Source organism: Pleurodeles waltl, chromosome 8 (assembly GCF_031143425.1).
Source record: "Pleurodeles waltl isolate 20211129_DDA chromosome 8, aPleWal1.hap1.20221129, whole genome shotgun sequence".
Classification (NCBI taxonomy): domain Eukaryota; kingdom Metazoa; phylum Chordata; class Amphibia; order Caudata; family Salamandridae; genus Pleurodeles; species Pleurodeles waltl.
This window is the reverse complement of record NC_090447.1, coordinates 1,418,020,753-1,418,039,875: the sequence shown is the minus strand read 5'-3', so window position 1 is coordinate 1,418,039,875 and position 19,123 is coordinate 1,418,020,753. Positions and strand designations below refer to the sequence as shown.

The window sequence follows — 19,123 nt, the reverse complement described above, 5'->3', positions numbered from 1 at the left end:
ATGGGGGAGACTCTGTGAAATGAACACCATAGAGAGCACTGCAGACATCCACAGAAAGGTGAGCACGGTGTTTTCACTGAAGGTTTTGCTCCTAGGGGACTTCCCCCATAGTGAGGACAGCCACTTTGGTGGTTAAACCTCTGCTGCTGCGCCTAAGAGTTCAAAATGTGGCAGATTTTTACCATTTAAACTTTAAACCAGCCTTTTAGTAGCAGCTGCTCTCTCTGTTTCTCCCTCCCCCCTCCCTCTCCATGTCTTGCTCTTTGTTTTTTAATTTCCTTCGATGTATTATATGAAAGACACCTATAGCACAAGTGATGGTATAGTTACAGTGCATAATCTAAACACCCCAGAAATTCACCATTTAAGATAAGTTATGCAAACTATAACTCAAGCCCCACCATAGTTCACAAACTCATGCATGTCATCACTACTGGCATCTCAAAAGACATCATTGATGACGTCACTGATGGCATTTGAAAATAATGTTATTGATGACGTCACTAATTAAATCATGTATGTTCCCACCCAGGACATCATCATCACTGTTGTTGACACTTACGATACACAAAATGGTTCCACAATTGCTTTAATATATACATGACATCCAATTTTTGAAGGCAAAGTTTGAGCGCTTTTATCCTCATCTTCTAGTATTAATATATGTGAAAAGCATGTTGTTGACATACATCCGCGTGGTTAACCATTGATGACATGCATTGTTTCGACTTTTGCCTGCCCCATTCATAATTAGCTAACACAATAGTCTTTAAGAATTTAGGCCCATATTTATACTTTTTGACGCAAAACTGCGCTAACGCAGTTTTGCGTCAAAAAAATTAGCGCCGGCTAACGCCATTCTGAAGCGCCATGCGGGCGCCGTATTTATTGAATGACGTTAGCCGGCGTTAGCCGCCGGCGCCGTCTGGTGTGCGTTAAAAAAAACGACGTACACCAGGCAGCGCCGGCATAGGGGGATATGGGGCTTGGGCGTCAAGAAATGGGGCAAGTCAGGTTGAGGCAATTTTTTTCGCCTCAACCCGATTTGCGCCATTTTTTTTCACTCCCAACCCCCATAGAAATGACTCCTGTCTTAGCAAAGACAGGAGTCATGCCCCCTTGCCCAATGGCCATGCCCAGGGGACTTCTGTCCCCTGGGCATGGTCATTGGGCATAGTGGCATGTAGCGGGGCACAAATCAGGCCCCCCTATGCCACAAAAAAAAACACTTACCTGAACTTACCTTAATGTCCCTGGGATGGGTCCCTCCAGCCTTGGGTGTCCTCCTGGGGTGGGCATGGGTGACAGGGGGTGTCCCTGGGGGCATGGGGGGGCACCTCTGGGCTCCTTCAGAGCCCACAGGTCCCATAACGCCTGCCTTTTGCAGGCGCTAAAAAACGGCGCAAAAGCGGCCGTACGTCATTTTTTTTGACCCGCCCACTCCCGGGCGTGAATTTTGCCCGGGAGTATAAATCCGACGCACATGCCTCGGAGTCGATTTTTTAGACGGGAACGCCTACCTTGCATATAATTAACGCAAAGTAGGTGTCCACGCAAAAAAATGACGCAAACTCCATGGACTTTGGCGCTAGACGCGTCTAACGCCAAAGTATAAATATGGAGTTAGTTTTGCGTCGAAATTGCGTAAAAAAAAAAACGACGCAATTCCGGCGCCAACGGAGTATAAATATGCCCCTTAATGCACGGATTTAAAGCTTCTGAACGCCAGGTGTACATAGGCTATGGCCACAAATGGTGCTCTATGCTCTCTAAAAGGCTCCAGATCACACTAGGGGCCAGATGTAGCAAAGGGTTTTTCCCATTCTGTGTCAATGGGAAAATGTGTTCGTACATATGGCCCTAGGTGTCCATTTTCCTACCTCCCAGGGAACACCACGAGGAAGGTGTGGTTTTCTGTGAAACGTTGTGCTCTGCCGTGAAGTGTTGCTGTGGCTTAGCATGTCCGAGACAAAGCAGATTATATGACCAGGCATTATACACTGCCTTCAACCCCATTAGTTGTGGTAAAATCACTTAAATATGCATTCACACTGTATGTAATGAATGAGAATTTCAGGCACATCCCTATCATTTTGACCACCCCCGGCATCCTGTGCACACAGAGTGCATTTGTGCCTGGAGCATATTGTGCAGGTAGACTTCCCTTCAGTTCCACTCTGAAGTCTCATTCCTACCACCCTGCATTACATGTCCACTGCAGTGGGTTAAGCTGACCATAACCCTCTACCCTGGGCGCACAGAGATTAGTACATGTTAAACAACCACCATATTATTCAAGCACCTCTAAGGTCTTAACCCCGCTCCCTGGCATTAAATATACATTGTTGGATTATTTTTCCTATCTAGTGTGGAAAAAACCATCCTTTGTACTTGCTTTGCATACACACACTCTAAATCACACATTGTACTTGACACAGTAATGCTATTTGTGATGTCTTTGGATTGGATTGTAGTTGCATTTATTTATAAATATCCTTGAGTCTGAAGCAAATTTCCGGACACGTAGCACACTACTCTGAACACTGCCTAGATGAGAGTGTGTGTCTGTCATATAGCCTATAGAGGTGTGTTCACATCATACGCGGGGGCACAAATTGTGCTCCTGATGTGGTTTTGTAGCTGCACCTTCACTTGTATTGAGCCACATAGGTGAGCGATAGAATCTCTATGCATGAGCATTGTGCAGGCAGTGACACTATATTCACTGAGGAGGTCACTCAGGAGTGGAAAGGAGAAACCCATAGGAGAGGATATTATTCAACCCGCCTTCTTATATGCTCTGTGGTCTCTAGTAACAGCATCAAACCAGCAGTGCTTGGCCTTAGGCCATGTGCAGCATCCTCTGCTGGCCTGGATCCAACACCTGCTTCCAAGCTCACCCCAAACGCACCCATGGACCCTTCGCCTGCAACTCCTGCAAACGCATCTTCCACCACGCAACTACCACGACCACAAGCCCACGCGCCATCAACCACCTCAAGTGCATCCTAGTCAACGCTCGCTCCGTCCACAAACACGCCGTTGAACTCTGGGACCTCCTGGACTCCACAGCACCGGACGTCGCCTTCATCACGGAGACCTGGATGAACGCCTCCTCTGCTCCAGACATCGCCACCGCCATCCCCGAAGGCTACAAGATCTCCAGGAAAGACCGCACCAACCAAGCAGGAGGAGGTATCGCCATCGTCTTCAAAGACTCCATCAGCGTCACCACCTCAACCGAAGACACCCCTCTCGCCGCTGAACACCTGCATTTTCAGATTCGCACCGACCCGAGGACCACCCTCAGAGGATCCCTCGTCTACCGTCCTCCCGGACCACGCACCCCTTTCAGCGACGCCATCGCCGACTTCATCTCCCCGCACGCCCTCGCCTCACCGGACTACATCCTCCTAGGCGACCTCAACTTCCATCTGGAACAAAACAACGACCCAAACACCACCACCCTGCTCGACAACCTCGCCAACCTCGGCCTCAAACAACTGGTGAACACCGCCACCCACATCGCCGGACACATGCTCGACCCTATCTTCTCCGCCAGCAAACACGTCTTCTTCAGCCACACCTCCGCCCTACAGTGGACCGACCACAGCTGCGTCCACTTCACATTCCGACGTGAGACCCGCCACCTCCGCACTCAACCCATCCCTCGTTGACAGTGGAACAAGATCCCTGAAGAGCAACTCCTCTCCGCACTCGCCGCCAACCAACCCACCCTCACCACCGACCCCAACGACGCAGCCCTCAACCTCACAAACTGGATCTCCAACTGCGCAGACAACCTTGCTCCCCTCAAACGCACGCATCGACAGACCAACACCAAAAAACTTCTCTGGTTCTCTGACACCCTCAAAGAATCAAAGAAAACTTGTCGCGCCCTTGAGAAAGCCTGGCTCAAGGACCACACCGCTGACAACATGACCGCCCTCAAGAACGCTACCCGCGAACACCACCACCTGATCCGCGCTGCCAAAAGGAACTTTTTCACTGACAGACTGGACAAAAACAGCCACAACAGCAGAGAACTCTTCAGCATCGTCAAGGAGTTCTCCAACCCCAGCGCCAACGCCAACACGCCCTCACAGGATTTGTGCGAATCCCTGGCCACTTTCTTCCATCGCAAGATCAGCGACCTCCACGACAGCTTCGGACACCAGACCCAACCAAACACCACCGAACCCGCATCCCCGGCCATCACCCTCAACAACTGGACCCACATCAACATGGAAGAAACCAAATCCATCATGAACTCTATCCACTCTGGCGCCCCTTCGGACCCCTGCCCGCACTTCATCTTTAACAAAGCCGACGACATCATCGCCCCGCACCTCCAGACCGTCATCAACTCTTCTTTTTCTTCTGCTACCTTCCCCGAATGCTGGAAACAGGCCGAAGTCAACGCCCTACTAAAGAAACCTACGGCTGACCCGAGCGACCTGAAAAACTTCCGCCCCATCTCTCTTCTGCCTTTCCCAGCCAAAGTAATAGAGAAGACCGTCAACAAACAGCTGACCACCTTCCTGGAAGACAACAACCTGCTCGACCCCTCACAAACCGGATTCCGAACCAACCACAGCACTGAAACCGCCCTCATCTCAGTCACAGACGACATCAGAACCCTGATGGACAACGGTGAAACAGTCGCCCTCGTTCTTCTCGATCTCTCGGCTGCCTTTGACACCGTCTGTCACCGCACCCTAATCACCCGCCTCCGCTCCACCGGGATCCAAGGCCAGGCCCTGGACTGGATCGCCTCCTTCCTCGCAAACCGTTCCCAAAGAGTTTACCTCCCTCCGTTTCGCTCAGAACCCACCGAGATCATCTGCGGCGTACCTCAAGGCTCATCGCTCAGCCCGACACTCTTCAATGTCTACATGAGCCCCCTCGCCAACATCGTACGCAAGCACGACATCATCATCACCTCCTACGCCGACGACACCCAACTTATACTCTCCCTCACCAAGGACCCTGCCAGCGCCAAGACCAACCTACAAGAGGGTATGAAGGACGTCGCAGATTGGATGAGGCTCAGCCGCCTAAAGCTGAACTCTGAAAAAACGGAAGTCCTCATCCTCGGCAACACCCCGTCCGCCTGGGACGACTCCTGGTGGCCCACGGCCCTCGGCACCGCACCGACCCCCACAGACCACGCCCGCAACCTCGGCTTCATTTTGGACCCTCTTCTCACCATGACCAAGCAAGTCAACGCTGTGTCCTCCGCCTGCTTCCTCACCCTCCGCATGCTCCGCAAGATCTTCCGCTGGATCCCCGCCGACACCAGAAAAACCGTGACCCACGCCCTCGCCACGAGCCGCCTGGACTACGGCAACACCCTCTACGCCGGGACCACAGCCAAACTCCAAAATCGCCTGCAACGCATTCAAAACGCCTCGGCCCGCCTCATCCTCGTCGTACCCCGCAGCAGCCACATCTCCGCACACCTGAGACACCTGCATTGGCTCCCAGTCAGCAAAAGGATCACCTTCCGACTTCTCACCCACGCACACAAAGCCCTCCACGACAAGGGACCGGAATACCTCAACAGACGCCTCAGCTTCTACGTCCCCACCCGCCTCCTCCGCTCCTCTGGCCTCGCACTCGCTGCTGTCCCTCGCATCCGCCGCTCCACGGCGGGTGGGAGATCTTTCTCCTTCCTGGCGGCCAAGACCTGGAACCCCCTCCCCACCAGCCTCAGGACCACCCAGGACCACTCCGCTTTCCGGAGACTCCTAAAGACCTGGCTGTTCGAGCAGCGATAACCCCCCCTTTTCCCCTAGCGCCTTGAGACCCGCACGGGTGAGTAGCGCGCTTTATAAATGTCAATGATTTGATTTGATTTGGCTGATGGCACTGCCCGAGCCAGCTCCCCTCTCACCCACCTCAGCTGGTTGCAGTATGCTGGGGACATGTAATCTGGTCAAGAGACAGGTCCAATGCCTGGTCACTGTCCCACCCAGCTCATCAGCGTACACCCTTTAGCTAGGGTCAGCATCCTCTGGTTGCAGGACTCGAAGCACCCCCCAGAAGATGCACACGCGAAAACTGCATTGTTCTGCACACTTCACTCCTTTTTCGGGATTTGCTACAGAGAATTTCTCTGCACTTGTGATTGAGAAATCATCAATAATAAACACAAATACGTCTGTCACAAATACTATTGTGAACTCCTGGCAGGTGCAAATGTGGGCATTTTAGGCCACAAACGTACGTTGAAACGCAGAAAATGCCATTGTGCTTGGGCCACACAACCTGAGTTTGATTCTTGGGTCTGTAATCTATAAAATGGCACATTATTCTCGTCTGAGCCAGTCATGGGTACACAGGAAGGAGGTGTCCATAATAATCAAACTATACCTCTCCAATGAAGACTAAATAGGTTGAAACCAGTCCTGGGTTGTTTGTGTTCTCTTTTGGAATGATCCTGGTGTGGCTGTTTGGGCTGGAATGATCCTATTTGAACACTACTAACCTTGATTTGCACATGCCAGGCGTCTGTCTACATATATCAGACAAAAATTATGGACTGGAATGGGACCCCAGATAATTGATAGTGGTTAAGGATAATCCAAGTACTACAACCATCACATCACATTTTGTTTTCCTTAATCCATCTTTCAATGCATTGGGACAGACACCACTTCAGAGAGAGGACAGGGATTCACTGCACTCCACTGCAGGTGGCTGTGCTATGTGACCATGCTCGCCTGTGTATAGATTTTGTCGATTTCCTGATACCCAAGTGCCGCTGTCACACGGGAGTACCATTGGGGCACATTAATTGATTGCTACTAAAAGTAACTTTTCAAAGTCCTGTTTGCCTCTGCACATATGTCTATATTATGGTTCAGGCACGGGGTCCAGTGTTTAGTTTGTTAAAAAACATAAATAAAACTAGTGCTGATTCATCAGCCCATGGCTGGTGCTATTGAGTTTTGGGTGCTTAATAGCCAGGCTGCATGGTTCTGTTTCTACCTCATGCCTCTATCAGACACTCTCTGTTGCAAGTTTGTTTTCACCCCTGTTTTCTCTCTTTGTCATTGTTTTTCATCTTCCTCTTCCTCCTTCTTTCCCCTTTTGAGTTTTCCTCTCTCTTGCTCTGGATTAAATTTTGTTGAGGAAAAATGAGTGTTGTTCCCAACCACCTGCTCAAATTAAGCACTGGCAAGGGCAAAGATGATTCCTCATTTGCATGCGGCGGGAAGTCTGGTGCACTCACATCTGTTTTGAGAATTTCAAACACTTGATATCCCCACTCTTGGGGTTTTCACTGCCCCAACGTTAATCACGAGGCCTTGGCTTCTTAAAAATAATAGCCGTTCTAGTTCACGGAGACTTTTAACTCATTCGCATGCTTTTACCATTTGGGAGTGCTGTCATTTATACGGTCTCTCCTTCTCCATTTCTTATTTATTTCTCACTGCGGGTTTTCGGTGGTTTTCTGAACCCAGATGGAGCCATCAGAGAAATAAAATAAAATATATCCCACTGTAGAAACCGGGTTCACTTATTCAGGAGTGGCTCAGACGATCATTTCCAGGACAATAATAAAACTATATTGTATTTTTCCTGCCAGGATGGAGAAATAGATTTAACATTTGGGCCGATACACGGAGCATTGTAGGTCTGACTTACATGCAAAACCGGTTGGATTTATAAGTGCCAGGTATTCACAACTGGGGACTCTCTACTTAAGTGCCTTTTAGTTGCATAATGGTGCACTGTTGCATGTGTGTAAATCCAATTCAGTTGGTAGGGAGTGAGTGTTCCAGGATGGAGTTTCCCTGGGGAATCTGGCATCCCCAGCCAACTCCTCTCTGACCCCTTTCCACCCAGAATTACTTCTGCAAATAGCAGATGTACCTTCCATTCCTGCCTGAGCTGGATCCAAGGTCTGCCTGCTACACATGATGAGAGCTCATCATCAAGCACGCTTTCCACAAGCTTGGCATGAAATGGCGGAGTGATGCAGGGCTGTAGTGAGATCAGGGGATCTGCTGTAGGCTTTTTGAATGAATGGATGTGTATTTATAGAATGCGGCGGTGAGGTATCCCAGCACTAACAAGAGAAGGCTACAACCAACCAGATCCCAGGTTAAAGTGTCTTTGGGAAAGCCAGGCGTAAAGGCTTTCCAGAAAGAACAAACGAGGGGAATAAAGAAGGGCATTACTACTGCTAGCTTCCAGCTAGGCAGGGGCCAGGCTGAATCTTTGGATTGGCTGCAGAGAGCAGTCACAGCAGGATTCGCTGCTTCGGTGCCAGTCGTGTGGTACCCATAGAGCAGTGGTCCAAGGTGGAACCTGAGATAATGGTCATCAGCTTAGAACAGCTGGTGGTTTAAGTTATGGCATCAGTTCGTAGAGAAGATAGTCCAGCTTCTGATGGGTCCATAGTGCCCTGAGAAGGGACCATAGGATGACTGTGCAAGGTAAGCAATTGCCCAAGAAGGTCAGTTTTATCGAGGAAATCTGAGAGTCTTGAGAAGAGTTCCTTTGAGGGGTGGAGCAGCGTGCACGATTGAAGAGGTTTTAATAGTGTTGAAAACCTTGTTAGGAATGATGGCCATATTGCCAAAATGATCGCAATAATATGGAGCATGAATGGTGTTTTGTATTGTTAAAACAATCGTTTATACAAATCTTTAGATACTTAAATAATGCCTCAGAGACGTTTGACATTATTACAAAACATTTTTAGTCACAAGTGTTTCGGAAAGGTACCACGGTGCAGAGGGTAGAGTGTGGTTGCTATAATGGGCAATCCTGTCCAAAGAGGGCAGAACCCTAACATTGAAGGTCTCAGAATTAGATATCATAGATTGAATGTTCTTGAGAATAGTTTCATAAACAGTGTGAGAGATTTCTAAATTGTTAAAAAAGAAATCCTAGCCTGTGCAACAACTATCATTAATTCCCGTTTAAGCGAATAACTTTGGAAATCTTAATCATGTGTATTTCATCATCTAACTTGATGTCACTTTTTAAGAAAGAAATGGGATTGAACAAATCACATTCAGCTGGTTCTTAATTTATCATGAAACTGCGATGCCTGCCTAAGTTGCTGTCAAAAAAGGTCCTCCCCAGTGATACCATATTCTCAACTAGTTAAGGCCCACATCTTAATTTTATTCAATTACAAACAGATATAATCTACTTAGTTTCCAAAAGAATACTAAGAAAATTCGAATATATTGGTCCAAATACTGGTTCTATGCCTTTCTCCTCTCTGAGTGTTTCCTTCCGAAAGCACTTCTTATAACATTCACTAAAGGCTTGCATGATCTCTTCTATTCGACATAGCAGAAAACCTCTTTCTTAGTAATAGGCATTGATTGTAATTTCTATGGATGAATGGCTGGTACTTTGTCTAATATTTCATCAGCCCTTAGTTCTTTGTAGGTTTCTGTAGCCAACTTTACTTGCCATCTTAAAATCTCCCCTTTTACGTGCCCTCATTATGTAGACACTGAAAGGTGCCCGCTGCTCTCGTATCTAACTCCCCAATTTCCTTGGCATGTTGGATCTTCAGTTCAAATGATCATGAATTGTTTTTAGCTCCTCCCTTGTGATAGGAAGGTTTCTGCGTTACTAAATAGCTCAAAATGCCACATAATTATTTGCCTCACCAAAGATCTCAATATCCAGCTTTGGAAATTTGAGATATTTTTTATTACCACATACAGACCTAATACTTGTCTTGCTTGTTTTTGCCTGACTGGTGGCCAATAAGCATTATAGGTGCTTGTTCTGAAATGCAAATTTGAGTAGCTTCTAAAATTAGTGTTGTAAAGGCCATATTTATCCCTGGATATTGGCGATGGGGGGGGGGGGGGCAGAATAATGATATAAATCCCTGTGATCACCATGATTCCATTTCCAGCCACCCAGAACACTCAAACCACCCTCAATCATTGTTGAGCAGCTGCAGTAAATGCATTTTTCTGGCATCATGATGCGCTATTGCCAAGCCAGAAGTATGATTTTTTTTAAAAACTTTATTTTTGCAGAAAACCCATGAGACATGTGACTCAGCAATATGAATAATTAACCAACTCACTGATTGGGTGAATTTTGCCTTTATACATGTTTATCCTTGAGATAGATTAGCACCCATTTCCCTGGACACATTCACCCCATGGGAACCCACTTCATTTTGCCGTACTTTGAGACATTTCTCGTTTGCGGTGGTTAACATGTGCAAGAGCCAAGAAATAGCAGAGGTTCTGCTGGTTCTTGAGTATCCATTAGTGACCCACTGTCCATCAGTTGCTCATATTGTCCTCAAATAGCTGGGAGGTGATTGGGGGGGGGGGGGGATGAATGGAGGGTCAGGGTTTGTGACCTTTGACCTGGACAGGAGAACTCTAGAGAAGTACAGGCCTTGGCGTGGCTGCTGGCATTGATTTTTGTAGAGGCTGAGCAGAGGACGCAAACCAAGACCACCTTGGACTAAACTCAGGACTCTGAGGGTAACAAGTGAGTTGACTTGTGTGTGTGTGTGCTTGTTTTTCTGTTTCAGGGGAATACTTGCATGCCAAAAGACATAGCATTCAAGTACCAATGACATTAGCATATTATTACTTTATACTGCATTTTTATTTCATCAAATGAATATGTAATACTATTTATTTTCTATCTGTTGTGTATCTTGGACAGTTTTTAAGTTGTTAAGGACGTTGCCCTCAATTGGCACTTATGTGTTTAATAAAAGTGCATGCAGTTGTTGAAGGATGTCTGTGTGTGGCTCATGAATCCATATCTTTGTTCACTTCTCCTTGATAATGTTCCTGTCTGCTTTGGTTTTGTATATGTGCAGTATATGGATGTCAATTCCGTGCACTCTCTGGAACCCGGTATGTCCTATTGACACAGTTTTTTGTGTTTACTATTTACTTTGTGCATGGTTTGGCATTTGACTACGTGCATCGCACAGCACCTTGACCATCTTACATCCAGTAGGCAATATGGTGACTGTTTGATTTACATCAGTGTTTTGGCTTCTGTTTTAAACTGAGCTTTAGACTCTACCGCTAAAGGTGCCCCTCAGGGTTTGGCCCTCTGCCCTTAAATATTTACATGATCTCACTTGATCAGGAAACTGATTCTCCCTTTTCACCTACGGCGAAGGCACTCATTTGGTGCTAAACACCCAGTCAGATTTGGCTAATACTCAACAGGCTTCCAAGGCTTGCCTACAAGATGCTGCCTCATGGATGATCAGTAATCACCTCAAACTTCTCTCTGAAAGGACAGAGATGCTCATAATAAGAGGATCAAATTCCATTTGGTCTGAATGTTGGTTCCCTCCCACCGTCATAAGACACTCCATCACTGCTGTGGCGCAAGCTTGTAATTTAGGTATAGGTTTTAGTAACACTTTATTCTTTCTCACACAGGATGAGTCCTTTGCAAAACCCCACCTCTCCTCCCAATCTACTGTCATAGAATGAGTGTTCAAGCACTGATTTCATATACATTGAGTGAATGGTAATGCAGTTTCTGTAGGTCTTCTCAACCACTTGATGAAACATATTCAGCCGGTAGACAGTACCATGCCTGCCACGGGTTTAGGACTCCAGAGGCACGCTCATAATTCCAGTCGTTTAGCCGCTTTGCATTGACTCCCTGTCACTAAACATTGCATTTATCACAAGCGCTTGGTAATGCTGGTCCAACATTTACTAGATTTTGCTTTGCTAAAGATGTTCCCACCTGCTTTTTGAGGGCTGGCTCCTCTTCCCACCTGGTACTTCCATGCATTGGACAATTTAAACTTGGGGGTGGATCTTTTTCATTTCTTGCTGCAGATAACTATTAGATCCACCCTATTTATCCCTCTGAAGAGCGCTTAAGTCCAGCTTTAGTTCCAAGCTTTGCTGATCGGAACTGTCATGTCATCGGCGGGATGCCTCATTGCGGTTGCTCTTCATGCTTTAGAACCTAATTCATTCATTCCTGCCTCTCTCTCCATCGCGCTATACCTAACCTCTCTCTTCCTTTCACTCAGCCCACTCTCTTCATCAGTGCACTCTACTTCACATCTCTGCCTCGCTTCTCTCTCACATCTTTCTAACGATCTGATGTAGCTCTCTACCACTCCTCTCTCACACACTACTTAGCCTATCCCTCACCATTCCTTCTCTAACTTTCCACTGCCCCTCCCTCTCTTTTTTCTACCTGTTCCCTCTACCTCACCTGCCTCACTGGCTTACTCATTCCCATTGCCTCTTTTCTCTATTTCTAGCTCTTTTGTCAAATTTTAACTTCTCTCTCTCTCTCTCTCTCTCATCTATCTCAGTGCCTCCTTGTCTAGTTCACCTCATCTTCTCTCACTGACCTCTCGCAATGCATTCCTCAAACCCACCTGCCTGTTGCTCTTTCTCTACGTCACAACTCTCTCTCTACTTCACCTCCTCTCTTAACATCTGTACCGATCTCACTTCTCTTTCTCTACCTTACTGTCTCTACTTCACCTCATCTCTCTTTTGACCTTCAGCCCACTTTCTATACCTTTCTCTGTGCATCATTCCTCTTTCCTTTCTTTCTATACCTCTTACTACCTTGCCCTTCTCTCTACATATCCCTTTCAATAATTTGCATCTCTCTACACTACTTTAAGTACCTCGCCTCTATTTGTCTCCCTCTACAATACTCTCTCTACTCCTCTGTAGCTCACCCCTCTTTCTGTTTTACCTCTCACTTGAACTCAACCCTTGGTTTAATCCCATCCCTGTCTCTCTCTCTCATCAATTCCTTCTCCCTTTTTCTATGTATCTCTGCTTCACTCTAAAACCTTATCTATTGTGTCGGCATTTCATCTGGCTGTAGTATATTGTTCTTATAACAATGATATGATTTAAACTATGCATGTCTTCCTTCCCAATTGATTGTGGATTCTGTTTAGTAAGCAAAGAAATTACTACAATGATATTAAACTGAGGTGCATGTAGCAAGTTGAAAGAATTACTTTCTGATTGAGCTTCCGAAGTTATCCTTGACAAAGGAACAGCACTATGAGTGATGGCACCCGATGTAAGCACTGAGCCATCCAGAGAACATGTGCTGTCAGATGGTGCTTTATTAATAACTGGAAGGTCTAAATCTCTGGCAAATGTTCTATCCACACAATTGCCTGTAGCTCCAGGGCCTTCCAAAATGGCTAAGTCCCACCACCTCTGAGATGTGGAGCACAAGTGGTTGATAATGTGTCTATGCCTTTCTCTTTCTATTGAGGATGTGGCACCCCTTACCTCACCAAGTTGCATTAGTTCTGTAGTATCATCATTCCTCTTTCTTGTTTTGCTCTTCACATATAGACCTATGATAATAAATCTGTATTATGAGATCAATCATTTCATTATTGGTTTTGGGCTGAGGAGAACTACATAGGAACAACTATTTCAAGTCCTGCTTTAACTTCTAAACAAATAGCAATTCATTTTTGGTCAGGCCATTGGGATTCAAATGCCAATCTATTCAATTAACTTAAATGAGCCGCTAGATTTGTATTTCTTTGTTTTAAATCTATAAACTCATTGCTCAGTGATTGCTGAATTTGACAATAATCAAAGGGTCTGATTTAGAGTTTGGCGGAAGGGTTACTCTGGCACAAACTTGATGGATATTCCATCCGCCGTGCTACGACTTTCGTAGGATATATTGGAATCATAATACGGCGGATGGGATAGCCGCCACGTTTGTGACGGAGTAACCCCGTCCGCCAAACTCCAAGTCAGGCCCAAAGTCTGAATTCAGTGAGAAACCCATTCATGTAATATGGGGTTCTTAGAATTGACTAAGGGCAATGCCCAAGATGCTGCATCTCCACTAAAGTAAGAAACGAAAAAAGCCACATGAGACTGGTCATCGGGAGATTGGTCTGTGTAAGATAAATAGGTAGTTTACAAGGGTCTCCAATTAATCTTTCAGGTGGAGCTAAGGGAATGGATGGCGCGGGAGCGGTAACTATGACTATACCAGCAGAGATGGATGTCGCTGACCCAGGACTAACTGAACCAACAACTGGAGTCTTGGAAGATGGCGCACCCTCATCCAACAAAGATGTTTGTCTATACTAGAGGGCAACAGTTTTTAGACTAAGCTGATGCCTCTGTCCCATGGGCAGCCAACTCCTGTGTTAATCTGTGTGCTTCCGAAGTAAAGGCACCGATGTCCATCTGCAAGTGTTGTAGTGAAGTATTCAAACTAGTCAATGTCTCATTGAGTGCATCCATGCTGCTAGGACATGTTACTGAGGGGTGGGCAATATGTCAATTAGGGTAACTGAACTACCACTACTATCACTAACACCCCTGTATTGTGACGCTGTCTACTTAACATGCACATTTCTGTGCAGTTTGCTCAGAAAGAGCATATACACCAAGTGGAAAAGCACCAGAACAATGGATCTTTTAAAAGAATCTCACTGTGGAAGGTATTGGATGTCTTCTTACTTACGTAGGTGATGGGCATATCGGATGTGGAATACGTCACAGCCGTGCACGTGGTGGTAGAGGGTTTTTTCGATGAGGTCTTGTGGCTCGTAGCCAGTCAGTTCTGCCACCCTAGAATATGATAGTGGTACAATCAGTAACATTTTGAGTAAACATTCTGTTTATTAACCCCTTGTTCTGGCATACCCCTTTGATCTGTGTCAGTCTTTAGAGACTCCTTAAAGTGAAAGTAATTTTTTTCAGCATGATTTTTTAAATGTTTTTCCACTAGAAGAAATGCTAGATCTGGTGTTGGCAAGCTGGGAGCAGTTGGTTTAGGCAGCACTTTATTGCTTCGTACCTTTTCTAACGCGCCAATTCTGAGACTTGTGGAGTGGTCTCTTCCCCATGCGGTTCCTAACTGTACCAGGAGCGGGATGTGCCTGGCAAAATCTAATGCTTTTCCAAGTACATTTTCTTCCTACAGAAAGCTGAAGGAAATTTGCCCAGAAAAGGCCCCAGAATCTGGAATCGCATACAATACGGACCTAATAACTTTTGGTCCAACATGTTATTCCCCATTCTGGCCCTATAATTTAGAGCGGCTGGTAACTAGGTGAAATTGGTAATTTCGAGTCCATATTTGCCCGTGCAGTTACCGGCCAACTTAGATTGGGACCCTGAACATTTAAATGAAATGTTATTACTACCCACTTTGTGATACTCAATATACCGGCCTGCGAAAGGATGGAAGGCTAAGTCCGCCATGCCAGGACTTTAACTTGTGATCTGCTAATCACTGCCACAGGAAATCTTGAAGTCACTTAGCCTTCGTACTGGTTTATATATTACAAACCAGATTGCTGAGGAGATTTTATGCTCCTGGCTCTATGCAGAACGGGAGTAAATACCATGTCTTCTGGTCTCCAGGCTCATTCCACACAGATATTGACCATCCAAGATATCCTGCCACTGGAACAGGGAATGTTGCATCCTATTTGGGGATGAATGCCCTGACAGAAAAAGATGGCAAGAGTGATACAATGCAAGTCTCTAATTCTCATTGCTAATGCTCCATCTGGTCTTCAACCAGGAAATTCAAAGCAGGCACCTAAGATGCCAGGACATAACTTGGCAACTTCTAATAAAGTACAACGCCTGCTTAAGGTGCCTACCTTCTGCACCTTGATGTGTCTCATCAGTGCCATCTAGAGTGCCTGAGTGGAGAGAACAAAAGCTTGCAAGCTAGATTTCTGAGTACCAACCTTTTCAGCTTGAGGTTGATTGAGTTAGCACCGAGTCATTGGTGCACAGATCAGTAGCATCCCTTTTTGATTGACACTTCTGTAGTGGATGTCCTTGCCTTGCTACACTTCTGGGAGGAGAGGCACCTTCACTGCTTCAAACATCACCTCGCCGCCATTAGCTCTCTAGTTACTGCCCCCTCTGCACACTCCTATATTCCCCTGAGGACTCCCCTTTGTTTCTTCTCCCTGCTTCCCAAGGCATCCCTTTTCCAACACCTTCATGCTCAGTGAACATTCTCTTGTTCAGTGCCTGTTGCCTTGCTGCCAGGGTTGTGCTTTATAAATCCATTGCATACATGCCTATGTACATTTGGACCACATCTGGGACACTCTGCAGACTGACCAGACATGCTAGTCGTGACGTGGACGTTTGGGTCCACTGCATGACGTAACAAGCGTTGGCAAAGGAAACCGTTCTGGCATACATTTTTGAGATCTAACTAAAACATTAAATAACTGCTCCATTGAAAACACAAAGCTTTAAAAAACTGCTGCACTGAAAAAACAAAACAAAAAAACGATTGCTTTCTGTATATTGTACATCTATGGGATAAAGCATTCATTGTGTGATCATTGAGAATACTTTTGAGATGCAAAACAGTCCCTTATGCATTACTATCGAGCACTCCATAGGAGTCAAAGTGATACACCTAACACGTTTTATTTAGCACGGGGTGAGAGCGAAATAGTTCTCTTGTGCAGCCAAAGCTTAACGTATTACTGTTCTTCATACAAATAAGATTACTCTAAAATTTTCCAGACAAGAAAACATTTGATTTTTTTGCGCAGGCAGACTGAGCATCTATTTCAGTTTTCAGGAATTTTGGCTCAATTTCTTTTCTCGTGAAAGACTGCAGGTCATCTGGGCAGTGTGAGCACTCACGCTGCCCAGAGCTTTCATCTCCTTTTCTTTTTAATGATGTCTAATTTGTTCACAATCTGAATTATGTGAACAAAAAAAAAATCAAGACTTTCCTATAATTTATCAATCAATACAGACTTGGCTTTGTCTCCCCCCCTGGCTCTGTCCTCATAGATCTGCACATTGCACAGACTGGACAGCATGTGTATTGATAAAAGTGCAGAATTTTTCCCATAGTTTTGACCAACATTCCACTGATTGCATGCATATGTAAATTGCGGGTAATTGCTACCATCTTAGATACATAGTAATACAATATATACACTGTCTGCATGGTGAAACATTTTGTGGATCTGTAATTGGATCTGACAGTCTGAGCTGTTGGCGCGAGTGGCTCTGAGGGCTGAGTTGTTGAACAGCTTACCTGGAGTCTAGAAATATCAGCTTGAGGTCCAGACTTGCTCTGAACATGAACATGTTGCTGTGCAGCTTGATCTCCGTGATAGCGCTTGGAGGCAGGGACTGACCCACCGCCACCAATCCCACGATCTGGTAGCATGAATCGTACAAGGAGATGTCCAGCATGTACTGCCGGATCTTGAGGTATCCGCTGCAGTGAATCACCTGCAAGGAAAGAAAATGGAGGTGCATGACGGGATGAAAGCGGACCAAGAAGAACCAGCCTTGAACCTCGCTGACCAACCAGTGCAAACCATGAGTAGGGGCTCTTGATGTGTAGCAGGCGAGCTATTCCAGTAGAAGAGACTGTGAGTAAGGCCACTGTGAAAATCACTGATGCGACCCTCCACTTGATTCTCAGTGCCACATAGATAGACAGGGCCAGCTTTAGCGCTAGAGGCGCCCTGTGCAATATCTCATTTTTGGCACTGCCCCCAAGATCTCCCCCCCGGTTTTCCTCACTACCACTGAGCAAAAGTGCCCCTCATCTCTCCATAGTCCCTCTCTCACATACATTTCATTTGTTTTAAAGCACTGGTAAAGGCTGGTTTTACCAACAAGAATGTATATTTACTCAAACAAACTCTTTTTAGCAACAATAGGAATAGAGAATCGAAGACTGCGGAAAAAACATAACGTCCTAACCTATTTTATGCAGTCTGCTTGCAGCTCTTTGATGGCAGTTCGTAAAAGTCAATGTTTTATATTAGAGTTGTATCTTATGAACTGAGGCAACAAAAAAACCTCTTTGACAAAAGCAGTAATCCACTCAGCTATCCACATAAAATACAGATCTGAGAACTGCACAGTATGCGTTCTTTGAGGCAGGCATATTAACCCTCTGAGCTACTTTATGGAGAGTCAAAATTGCCACTAGATAAAACTCCATCTCTCTCTAGCAGGAACATTAAACACAAAGATTAGCACAGCCCCCCGCCCTAAGGTCCGCACCCACCTCTCCTGGTCAGTGCACGGACAGCGCCGGTCGCACTGCTCTAAAGTCAGCCCTATAGATGGAACATTGGAAATCCAGAAGACATTGAGGTGTTAGGTCCAGTTTTGGGACAGTCAGCACTGTAAGAGAATCGGTATTACAGTAGTAGGGCCATGAACAATGACAGACACTTTGTTTTATTTTTTAATGTAATGTTTTCGTAATTCGCTCCTATGACCAGTGCAACAGTCTGCAGCGCATAATCATGTGGGAGTGGCACACTGATTCTATTCCATGCAGATAGTGGTTATTTTTCTGTGGGTGGCTGGCTGTCAATCACTGCTAGACAGCACGTGGGGTGTCCACAGTGTAAAGTGAGTGTACGAAAACCAAGAGTGCAAGTGAGCTGTGCAGCCCACAGTTTGACTTCTAGGCTTGTGTGCTCCTGGGCTGTCTGACATGACTGCCTTAGAGTTAATGGGCGACGACCTCCCGTCCTCAGCATTGCAGCTTCCAACAGAATCACGTTCAGGCCATTCCTCTGCCTTGCCAATCCTGAGCACAATTAATCTCCCTCTTTGATAGTAAGGGGAGGAGTGGGGGAGGGGTAAGGGCTGGTAGGCAGGAGGAAGGGGTTTACCAGCAAAAAAAACAAGCAAGGCAATCTGCGCACCCTCAAAACTACATAACATAACACAAGATCTAAATAGTGTCCTAAAAGACAGTCGCGGCTTGCTGCCATCACGCAAGGCTGATGTGGCGCGCGGGAGCGGGCTTGGGAGGGGGTAAAATTTAATTAAAAAAATTAAAATAAACTTACCTTCAGTCCGCCACACAGCTCCGCTCCTTCGTCTCCTCTGCTGCAGGCAGGCACAGGCTGTGTTGCTGGGCTGGAGAGAGCCTACTTGCGCATGTGTGTTTGGCTGGCCCGAGATGGCTGGCCAAACATACATGCACACTGAGGGGAGTGCACAGTGCACTCCCCTCATATCCTCGTCATCCCCAATGCCCGCCCCTTTAAACATGGTTTATTATTGTTGCGTTTGTTATAGGATTTGCAGAGGCTGCTGCTGGCGGGGGGTTTGGGAGGGCGACACTCCTCCGCCCAAAC

The 19,123-nt window shown here is 46.2% G+C and overlaps 1 protein-coding gene across 1 annotated transcript in view; it reads right to left on the bottom strand.

Moving 5' to 3' along the window:
- SIM2 (SIM bHLH transcription factor 2) overlaps positions 1-19,123 on the bottom strand; it is a 285,872-nt gene that overhangs the window by 26,204 nt on the left and 240,545 nt on the right. The window contains exons 6-7 of the mRNA XM_069202534.1: positions 17,044-17,243; positions 14,476-14,582 (exon numbers count right to left, since the gene is read on the bottom strand). Of these exons, the coding sequence (XP_069058635.1) occupies positions 14,476-14,582; positions 17,044-17,243 (307 nt within the window). The remainder of the gene's footprint in view (positions 1-14,475; positions 14,583-17,043; positions 17,244-19,123) is intronic.